The following is an 11,184-nucleotide window of genomic DNA, read 5'->3' as shown; positions in this document are numbered from 1 at the left end:
ACCCACCACCACCCCACAAAAACCCATCCAAAACCCACAAGTTCTACAAGTCTCATGGCTCACACGCAAGCTATCAGATGGACCAAGGTCGAAGACGTGGAAGAGAAGCACATCCAGGAGTTGGGAGAATACGCCGTGGAGGAGCAGAACAAGAAGGAAAACTGGAACCTGGCATTCGAGAAAGTTTCTATGGGGTGGTTTCAGCACCTGGCAGGAAACATTTACAAACTCCATATCAAAGCCGATCTCGCCGGCACCTCCGGCGACTACGAGGCAATTGTGTGGAAGAAGCATAATCAGTGTAATGAGCTGATGTCCTTTCAGGAGCTTTAAGGTGTGAGCGACCATGGAACTAAAGATCCTCGTTTACCATAAATAAATAAAGTCCTCCTATATATTGTACCAAAATAAACTCCTAGGGTGGAAGGAGACTGGCGAGGAATGGTTGCTGTAATGTAATAAGAACAGCTTGAATATATCAAGTCTTAGAACAACTACTTAAATACATAAATTTCACTCTGTCGATCGATCATATGTAGCTTTGGAATTCTGTGAGAAGCAGCCAATGACTTTGAGTGATTATGAGCTTTAAATCACCTTAATTTGCAAGAGCAAACTGACATCTTTCTACTATTCATAGAAAGTCATGATGAATATAATAGTGGAAATAATATTACTATAACAATGTTTTTCTAAATTTGATATTCATTATAGTCACTACTGTTTAAAACCATATACTGCAACATATTTTTATCCAAATTTATAAGAAAATGGTACAAAATTTCCAAAATCATATGTTAAAATATCTTAACGTGTAAATTTCATGATATTTAATTAATAACAATAAAACTTTTTAAGATTTGAATATAAAAAAATGAGTCTTGATATACAATGCTAAGCTTTGATGGTTGCAGACAATCTTCACTCTCTTGATCTCTCTTAACATACGTTTGGTGAAACTTAATATTTATTACTTAATGATTTAAGTTAACTTCAAGTTAAATTATACTTAAGTTATTAACTTAAAACTTATTTCTTAATTATTATTTTAAGTATTAAGGTTGTTTGATAAAATTAATTTAAAATTTATTTTAAATCATCAAATTTATATATTTAGCCTCATAAATTATTATTAAGGCAAAAAAACTCAAATAACAGTAAAAGTTATGGAATAACAAAAAAGATCATGGAGGTAACTACAACAAATGAGGGTAAAAATATAAAATGAATATATGAATTTAAAAATAAGTTAATTATTTTTAGTATTACTTAAAGTTGTTTTTTACTTTAAATCATATCATTAAATTATTTTATTAAACCTACTTAATTTACTTAATAACTTAAATTAAGTTATTAAATCATTTTAAGGTATTAAGTTGATTTATCAAACATTCATTTAGGATTAACATTAATAATGGGCCTATAAGGATAAAACTTTCAAATGGAAGGAATGATAACGGAGGAGAGGACCAAGAGCTTTTTATATATATTCCATTATGATTCTTCTATTAGTGAACCAAAAATTAGGTTCTTTATATTTTCTTCCTTGTGATAAATTGTGGAACATGAATTTAATGAATTTTGAGTTCATTTATAATGAATCTAGTTAACATTATAAGAATATATGAATGGGAACTAGAAAAAGGATAAGTGAATGTAGGATATCAATTGTATTTACATGCACATAGAAACAAAAAGATACCATGAAATATTTTATTTTACCAAACGGAAATTTAGTATGGTCATTAAGACCACTTAAGGTCTAAACATTCTCTTACTTGATGTACAATGATGACTCGATAAGTAGTCAAGTGTATCCATAATCATTCTAAGTTCAAAAGTTTAACTTATTTAAATAAGCAAACTATAAATAGCGATTATAGTAATCATATATATATATATATATAATGTAATTCCAAACATGCCTCATAGTATATTAACATTTTTCTTAAACATGTTTAAATGGAGAATCTTAACTAAAAGAATCTCATTATCCCCATGAGTTTTCATGGTCTAACTTTAGTGTCAAACATATAACATGTCTTATTTGAATATTATTCCATTACGATATACACATAATGAAGACATGATAGAGCATCATAGTCCTTATGAACAATAAAGAGATTTTGTAAACAATCATTATGCTCATGTTGATGGGTTCAAATGAAATTATATGATTTTATATTTTTCTCTCATAATAAGATAATTTATGTCAATATCCCTTGATGAAAAATAGCCTTAGAGCATGCCATAAATAACCTCACAAATGCATTCTAATCTTGTTTATCTTTATCTCAAACTCTATCCATTAGGAGTTGAATGGGATGGGAGCGTCAAATTATTTGACAATGTTATTTAATAATTATTTGAAGTTATATTTAATTTTAAAAATGAAATTGGTTTTAGTTTATACATTGATTTCTATGGTATAATATTACTATTATTTATTAATAATTTCCTATTAAAAAATTAAATAGGAAAATATTTTTATTTCATAATTCTATTTTTTATTATACAATATGAATATTCTTGGGTTACTTTTATTAGTTATTAAAGTTTATTTAGGAATCCTATTTAATTAATAATTCTAATTAAAATTAATTAGGTTTTTGTTAATTAGGTTATGTATATAAAAATTTGAAGAAATTTGATTATAATTAATGACATGATTAAGTAGAGGGAAATAGGATAATAGAAGATAAAATTGTAAAGACATTCTAGATATGAATTAATCGGTTAAAAATGGATGAAATAATCTCCAAACTTATGAATTTAACCCTTACCACATTTTGACATGAAGATCAACCTATTTTTAACATAAATGTCTTTTATTATTTCAAACATTTACACATAGGTTTTAAAAAAAATTGTTATTTTTATAAGAAAAGAACAAGAACATTTCCATCCAAATGAAACAAAAAAAACGATGAAGCGTTAAATTTTTAAAATTGGGTTTTCATTGAGTCTTTTAATAAAATAACCCTTTAAATATCTATGCAGGTTAAACTAAACTAAAGCCATTTAGACATTTTCTTAACTTTTAGCACGTCAGCAATCCAACGGTCACACTATTAGCCAAGGGTTTGGTCCGTAATTTCAGAAAATTCAGGTTCTCACTGATTAATTGTCATTAATCTCGAGGGTATCCATGTAATTTTCCCTGATTACTGTGAAAGGAACATAGTTATGGGCCTGTGAATGAAAACCGTGCCCAAGTGTTTACTGGGCCGGGCCAAATACTCTCAAGCCCAATGCTGAGCCCTAGTCGTACGGGAAACAAACCCTTCTTCCCAATTTCTCCAAAGAATAAACAAACAATTCCTTTCTATCAGAAGAAAAAGAGAAAAGAGGAAGAAGAAAGTGGTTGTATTTGATCATATCAATGGCGGAGAACAAGCAGATCCCTCCACCCTACGATCTGGATGCCAAATGGGACGCCTGTCTTGATCTCACCGTCCGCCGCTTCGTCTACTCTTCCTTCGCGGGCGCTTTTGGCGGCCTCCTCCTCTTCAGTCAGTCTTCTTCCTCTTTTATTTTTTTTATTCATCTTCCTATTCATTCATCATTTTGGTTTCCTGTAAAATTTTGGATTTTTGTTTTCGCACATTTTCTTGGCAAACAAACGGGACTTATCCTTCAATCTGCGTGAAGGGAAGGGGGGATTAGGCTTTTTAGCTATGGATTTTCATTTGTTTGATTTTAAATTTTTATTTTACTCCTTTGTCTTACCAACCAAACGGTGCGGGATTACGAATTTATTCTGGCCCACAACCCGGGGTTTCATGTTCATTCAAGCTGAAGGAAAGGGAAGGAAAAGGAATTCATGAAATTCTATTTTTTTTTAATTAATTTTTCTGCATTTTTTTGGCGGGGTAAAAGTTCAACTAACCTGAAGAAGATGAACTGTTTAGAGTTTTGAGTTGTGGCTGTTTTTGTTTGTTTGTTTTTTTTTTTTTTCCTGCATTTTCTTGGTGGTCCAACCGGGTAATTTTCAATCAATATGGAGGAAAAAAAAAGTTATTATTTTTAGTGAGGGAATTTCGTTTGTTTGTTTTTTCCTACATTTTCTTGGCAACCAAGCAGGACGTAATGCTCAATTAACCTATTATGGAGTTTTTCCGCATTTTCTAATAGATATGGTGTTTATTAGATTGGAAACATTTGGAACTAAGATTATGCACTAGGAATCCCTTTTCTTTTCTCCTTATGTTTGCATGCTTTGCAAAAAATTTATATTGGATTGAAATGACGCCTTTTAGCTGGTTTGATGATTCACTTTGATTGGACAAGAGTGACCAGTGCTGGTGATTTTCATTTCATTGGGCTCCTACTTTCATCCTCCCCATTTTTGGCATTCTCAGAATTGTGGGGAATCCTCCACGTTTTTTGTTCAGGAGTATGGCACCTTAGCTAGGAACTTAGTTGGCTCCAAGTGCATGTGGTGGTGAATGGTGATGTACCCTAATAATAGGACCATGTAGAACTAGTGTACTAGGGTGTCAAATCATTAGTAGCTTTGGCTCAGGCTCAAAGGCCATGGTGTTACACTCAATGTGCTGGAGGTATTATGCCTCGATCACTAAGTCTTATACTTGAGGCCCTGTGTTAGCTCAGGCGCCTTAGCATTCACTTAAACAAATATTGATTTCTGCTTACTTGAGATAGCTTGGTCACCTTTGAAACCAACCTTCAAGTAGTTATTTGGTACTCCCAAGGTCGTTTCCATGGGCAAGGAGGTCTGCCAAGCATTGTCCTGTTACTGAATGAGTATTTTTGTCCCGATCCATGGGCAGAAAATGATAGGAATGTGGATTACAATTAAAGTTGATTAATATTTTGTTTAAATTAATTGTCAATTATGTGAACAGTACTGAGGAAAAGAGACCTGAAAGGAAAGAAAGAGGATAAGGTTTAAGCATGAGAAATTAGTTGTAAATGTAATTTTGTGGTCTTTTCGGTCTGTTTAGGAATAGGGGAGGTGGATCAGAAGTTGAGTGGAGCTGTGGTGAAACTTTGGTGGTGTTGGCTTTCAGTCAAAGGTTTCCTAAAGGACCTAACCTTGGAGATTGAATGAGATTAAATGTAGTAATCAGATTTATATTGTTGGGTGTAGCGATATGTTGAAAATTGGATTGCATAGGTATTTGGGTATTTGGGTTTGTATGAAATTGATATAAAAATAGGAAACTAACGGATTGAGGTATAACAAAACATATTTATTTTTTATGATATGCTTATTCAAATAAAAATAAAATTAATAAAAATTCTTATATTTTATAATTGTTTTATTTTGGGCATATTTGATAGGAAAAATAATGTTAATTTTTTTTAAAATGATTTATTGTTTTAAAATGGTTGTATTTTTTAATAGTTAAAAATGCATTTTTAAATTTAAAAAATGTTTATTTTAAACATTTTTTTTGAAAAGATAAAAAAATAAATTCCATTTTATTCTTTTCATCTTTTATGTATCACCTGATACTAATGAGATGTTGAGATCTATGATTCCCAGATCTTTCAATTTCACCCAACATACCCATGTCAACATAACATGATATGGGGATGGATATGGGATCTTTGTCGGACACTCCTGTTTTACTTTGGATGTGAGTGTTTGATTCTTTCATTGATATTCTTTTATTCTTTCAACTTCCAATCTACATTTAATTGATTTTTCTTTTATTATATTGTATCTTAGCACCTGTGCATGTGTATTGGATCCTTTTTAGTCAAGTCCCCATATCCTAAAATTTGAGTTGTGAAGGATTAGACACTTAGACACGTGCTTGCATCCAACAATCATATCCAAACCTATACAACATAGGTTGAGATCAGTGTGCCTCAGAATGTCTCATACCAATGATTGATACTACGACTTTGAACCATGAGATTCTAGGCCTTCTTGTCTATGACCCTTAATTTAGGCCTAAATCAAATGGTTATCAATCATAAGATGTTCTCCACCTTGTGGCATAGGGTTTGATAAGCCTAAAGGTTTCATCCAGGTTGGCCATCATAGGATGCTTCTTTGAGGTTCCAATGAGGGAGGGTAGCATTATTTTGCCAACAACCCTGTTTTTCTCTAATGGAACATTTGGAAAGTGCAAAACATGAAGATTTTTCTTTTGAAGGAGCAGAGTTCCTCTCTCTAATCTTAAGTAGGCTTTTGGTTATTCCTTTCTTTCTTGGAGTGTCCAAGGCTAAAGATTTTATAGGAGTATCTTTTGTTAATTTATTCTGTGAGTTTCAGTTTGTGGATGGTTGCCTTCAGTGATCATCTAACAATGAGTTGCTTGATAAATATGAAGTGGGCCATTTCTAATTGGTGCATTATGTGTGAAGAACATGAGGCATTTGTTGATCATTTTTCCTTGGTTGCCTTCAGGTCTTGGGGCTTTTCAATTTCTTCATTTTTTTGGTATTTAGCAGGCAATCTTGTGAATGTTGGTTTATTTTCTTTTGGGTGGAGTATTGCTTGTGATAAAAGGCTAAGGAGAGGTTGGAATGGTGTTCCACATGCTATGTTTTGGAAGATTTGGAAGGTGAGGTAGAAATGAATCTTTGAAGATAAAGAATTTCCTTTGGCAAAGTTGAAGTTCCTTTTTGCCAAGTGTATGTGTATCTTCATTGGCATGGAGTTAAATTAACCTCTTTGTTTTTCTTATAGTTTTTTAATACATTCTTCCTTTCTGTTTACTCTTTTCCTTGGTGTAGACCTCTCACATACATGAACTTTGGCTCTTTCTTTATACCAAAAGAAGGTTTTGATTTCATTAAAAAAAATAAAATAAAATAAACAAAGCATAAATTTTTCTTAAATTATTCATTTTAACTTAAATGGGAAACTTAATGGTATAAATTCTTGTGACTGTGCATGAATAATTAGAGTTCTTTTCTTAAAAGGATGACTATAATTTATCAAAGCATAAAAGGGAAAAATTCCTCTTGTATCCTAAAAGTTATTTGTTTAGCAATCCAATTTATGTGAAAGCATCAGATCATGGAAACCAGAGGGTTTCTCACAAATCTGACCTCAATCTAGGTTTGCTGGAGCCATATGTAGCACTCAATTACCAACCCTTCAAACATTCCCAAAGTGTAATTTATTGATAAAGTGAGGGAATCTTCTAGGCCCCTGACATCTTCAACAAAACTGTTGTTTAGATGATAGTGATGTTCTCCCCAAGCACCTAAACAAGGTAAGGATACACACCTTTTGCCTAGCTTCTCAAATGCTTTTAACATCTTTACCATCTAAATTCAAACTTCATTGCAATGTAATTGTGGATTACCCCAAACTTTATTGCTTCCTATACACCTTTTAGAGCCTGAAGCAGCATAGCATACTGTTTGAAGGTTCTTTTAACTCTCTGGCTTCCTTTTGCCCCCTGCAGAGGAATCCCGAGTGACTTTGTTAACACTCTTAGCCCTCTGCTATTTAGAAGGGTCTACTTGGATTTCTTCTATTGAAGACCCAATTTCCTGGGTGGATCTTGCAAAGCCTTAGCCTCATTGCAAAATGTTCACAAAGGTTTTGTGGGTCCTCCTTAGAATCCAAAGGGAATCGAATCTCTAATTTGGTCCCATAAAGCAAATGTTCCAATGTCCTCAATATACTTGAACACTACGGTTCCTCCACACTCAATGGGATTACCAAAATTATTACCAAGAATGACAATCATTCAGCTGAATCTGGTTAGTGAAGGAGAAACAAAGTTACTGTTGTCAGTGCAATTTTCTGATGGTACAGTAGTGTACAATTTAGACAGTCATGTTAAGTAATATCATGTTTTGACTTGTTAATTGGTATACTAACATGTTTTTTTACCACTTTCACACCCAATAAATTATGTTTTAATTAAGAGTTAGTCATCTAAATACTTTATGATGGAACTAAATCTGATAATTTTTTGACATTTAATTTTCTAAGCAAATATTGTGCATGAACTAGTTTTCCTAGGCATTGTTCACTCTAATGTCAGTTGAGGCCCTAAGTATAAGCATATTTTAAAATCATAAGATCAGCAGCCTTCGCTTCACATTAACATTTGAATCTCTAAGCAGTCCCTTCTCCCATACCAGGATAATAAAAATGAAAAAAAAAAAATTGAATTTTTATTCTGATTTGTCATGTCAGGGAGTCCTGTGACACGCTGGGCATCTGTAGCTTTTGGTGCTGGACTGGGACTTGGATCTGCATATACAGAGTGTTCTCAAAAGTTTGGTGGCTACCCTGCAATGTTTCTGCCTCCTAAGATTTCAGATGCTCCTGCTTCTCAGGTGGGTTTGTTCTACATTGGTTTTAATTTGTGGAATCTTTTAGTTGTATTCTCTTATTCTCTTCTATATTTGACTCTAGGGCTAGTCTTGGGTACATATGCCTGAGAAAACAGCACCAAAATGTTATTTTCTAAAGACCTAATCTGCAGGAAATCCTTTGAGCTTGATCTAGTGTATGTTGAGGAATTCATATTGTGAAGGAACAGAGTTTATTGAAGTTAGATATGTAAAAGATAGGTGAGTTTGGTAGAAGGTGAAACAGTGAATACAGAAGGGATATGAAGTATAATTGAACCTGGAAGGTTAGGGTGGTGGCCTGGTGGAACAAGTGGACTAGAATAGGATAATCCTAGAAATCAGTTCCTAGATATGCACTTCCAAAAAGCAAGACTGGCAAGCAAATTAAGAGACAATGAATAGTTTTATAGCTGCTTCTCTGAAGAGAAATATCATTATTTGATACAACTTGATTTAAAATTAATTTTAGCTCTTTATTATAATTGTAGGAAATTCAGTTTAGCAGACACTGATAAATTTTAATCTAGTTACATATTATAATGTGGGTTAGAAAACTTTGGTGTTTTAATACAATTTGCACTTACCTATCAAAAAAAAGAATATATATCTGGGTTAGAAAAGAAGCAAGTTATGAGTTGAAACTAAGGCCTTGTTTTAGATAGCTTTTTGCTTTTGCTTTTAGGTTAAAGCCAAACCATAAACCATGATTTCAAAGGGACAATTTTGGTGCTACAAAATTTTGTTAAACATGAAACAATTTCCTACATAAGCTGAGAAAGGACTTTAACGAGAAGCAATCTTGTCTTTACTTCCAGGTTAAGCTCTTTTTAAAGTCAAAAGTATTGTTATTAAATTATCTTACATACAAATAAAATCCGTTTCTTTTTTTTTTAGAAAAGTGCTTTTAGCTTCCAAAAAGGCCAATGCAAATTGAGACCAAACAGAATAAGAAATTAGGTTTCCATTTCCTTGTTGGTTTAACTAAGAAACATTGCAAAATCAAGAGTAATAACTACTGTGACATGTACTGTTGTGGGTCTATGAATGTGATTATTAGTTGTTATATATGCTAATGGAGGGCTCAGAAGTTGGTGGTGGTGATTCGCCAGAAATGACATCTAATAGATTGAATTACAATACAACCTATCACCCTTTAGTGGAATCTACTTCTTGATATTTAGTGGAAGTCATGTCTTGATAAAGGGTTTGAACTGTGATGTCTTCAAAAACTATAAATAGAACATAGCATACTCTAGCGGATAGGCTTTTGCTCTAAAGGTCACAACTGAGTCCCTTGGGAAGCCTCTCAATACCTTTGGTCTGCAAGGCTTAGAGCATCTCCAAAACTTATAATAGACCTTGGAAAACTTCTGAAAACTCATTGACAAATACGTCTCTGAAATCTGTTTCTGAAACCTACCTGGATTCAAGATGCATGGAAGTGTTTACTTCTGGAAGTCTTTTCTGAAACCTTGTGCAAAAGATTTTCCAAGTCACCACTTTCAGATGGAAAAAAGAATCCACTTGAATGAGATGCAAAGACTACTTGGAAGGACAACCCCTAAACCCTGTCAATCCATGACGGTGAAATGGGCAATGAATCATTCAAGTTCCCGTTTTTTCATATCATTTAGGTAAAATCCCATGTGTAGTTTCTTTGTTGTAACTTGTTTATCTATTATGACACATTCTCTTAGGTTCCTCATAGAGCTTTCAGTTGTCACCAGCTGTTCCCTTATATTGTGTTTTATGTAATCCCTTTGTTTTCACTTCTGGGGACCACAAACCAAGGATCCCTAGCCACACTAATATTTCAACTGTATTACCAGTTCTTTAGGTTGTTCAAAATATTTTGATCTTTTTGTTTTATATTTCCTTCTTGTTGTTGTGAACTTTATATGAATTGTAAGCAATTTATTCAAGGTTAGTAATTCTGTTGTTGTTGCCAGGAGGGACAGGACTGATTAGAAGATATCAAAACCCTGGAGTTGGTTGGGTTTCAAATCAGAATTTTCAGAAGTTGAGATTATTGTTGCCAGTTTTTTCCTAATCCCCCTGCAATGGCTTTCAGCCATGTAGTACAACATTGTTATGAGTACATTATTAGTTATGATCTCCCTACTGCCTTTTGCTCTGTAATCCTATGACCAAATGGAGTGTAGTAGGAAGAAAAAAAAAAAGGAAGAAATAATTGATTTTCTTTTGCTACTGAATCTTCTGCATATTTCCTCATTGTTTCATTTCACTTTTGTTATGGTTCCTGAGAAAAGGAAATCTTCCTTGAAACTTTGTGCAAAAATTTTGATTTTAAGTTGGTTACCGGCTTGTGAAATCCCTCTATAGCATGGGTTAACTCGACTTTTGTTTGATTATCAGTTGTGATGTACATTGCTTCACAGGGAAGATGTTTGGCAGGAAGAGTTTCTTAATTTCAATATATATATGTTTTATTTCTTTTTCATTTTATGAGAAGACCATTACTGGTTAATGGCTATGGTGAATGGTTCCTATTGATAACTTTGCTGATGAATCTTGAAGGGTAATGAGGTAGCAACCATAATTCATGGATGTTCTGCAGTGGTTTTTGTAGTTATGGACATTCATATTCTACTGTTCTTTCCTTCACCATCATGTCTCAAAAAGTAAACTAGAATTTAACTCACTGTTACCTCACCATGACTAGGTAGATGGAGAACCAAAGGATTTTTTGACAACTGAAAGTGATAAAATTGTCTTTTTGGGTGTTTGCTAAGACCCAGGCTACCCCCTCTTATCAGTTATATCACAAAGCCAGTTGCCTTACACTACAAGCCACAACAACTAAGGACCACCAATTGCCAAATATCTCTCTCTAATGGTCCAAATTCTCCATTCTATGCTAAAACA

The 11,184-nt window shown here is 33.2% G+C and overlaps 2 protein-coding genes across 3 annotated transcripts; both read left to right on the top strand.

Annotated features, from left to right (window-relative positions):
- On the top strand, window positions 1–532 carry LOC132253257 (cysteine proteinase inhibitor 8-like). The gene has a single exon (XM_059734989.1). It carries the CDS (start codon window positions 55–57, stop codon window positions 331–333), a length of 279 nt encoding a protein of 92 aa, XP_059590972.1. The 5' UTR covers window positions 1–54; the 3' UTR covers window positions 334–532.
- Window positions 533–3,272: 2,740 nt separating this feature from the next.
- Window positions 3,273–10,630, top strand: LOC100261433 (MICOS complex subunit MIC10). 2 transcript variants are annotated; one of them, XM_002266495.5, is made up of 3 exons: window positions 3,273–3,512; window positions 8,138–8,280; window positions 10,248–10,630. In XM_002266495.5, the coding sequence occupies exons 1-3, from the start codon at window positions 3,383–3,385 to the stop codon at window positions 10,260–10,262; spliced, it is 288 nt and encodes a 95-aa protein (XP_002266531.1). In that variant the 5' UTR covers window positions 3,273–3,382; the 3' UTR covers window positions 10,263–10,630. The 2 variants fall into 2 exon arrangements, with proteins under 2 accessions (XP_002266531.1, XP_059590971.1); XM_059734988.1 differs by having other exon boundaries at window positions 3,290–3,512; window positions 8,138–10,302.
- Window positions 10,631–11,184: the final 554 nt, after the last annotated feature.

The sequence above is a fragment of the Vitis vinifera genome, chromosome 18 (genome assembly GCF_030704535.1).
Source record: "Vitis vinifera cultivar Pinot Noir 40024 chromosome 18, ASM3070453v1".
Taxonomy (NCBI): Eukaryota; Viridiplantae; Streptophyta; class Magnoliopsida; order Vitales; family Vitaceae; genus Vitis; species Vitis vinifera.
The sequence above is the reverse complement of the archived record's forward strand: the minus strand, read 5'-3'. Positions and strand labels throughout refer to the sequence as shown.

Bases quoted from the DNA above. Each gene is read 5' to 3' on its own strand.
- LOC132253257 (XM_059734989.1), top strand. From the start codon at position 55: ATGGCTCACACGCAAGCTATCAGATGGACCAAGGTCGAAGACGTGGAA.
- LOC100261433 (XM_059734988.1), top strand. From the start codon at position 3,383: ATGGCGGAGAACAAGCAGATCCCTCCACCCTACGATCTGGATGCCAAA. The intron at 3,513-8,137 runs GTCAGTCTTCTT...TTGTCATGTCAG, and splicing joins TGGCGGCCTCCTCCTCTTCA to GGAGTCCTGTGACACGCTGG.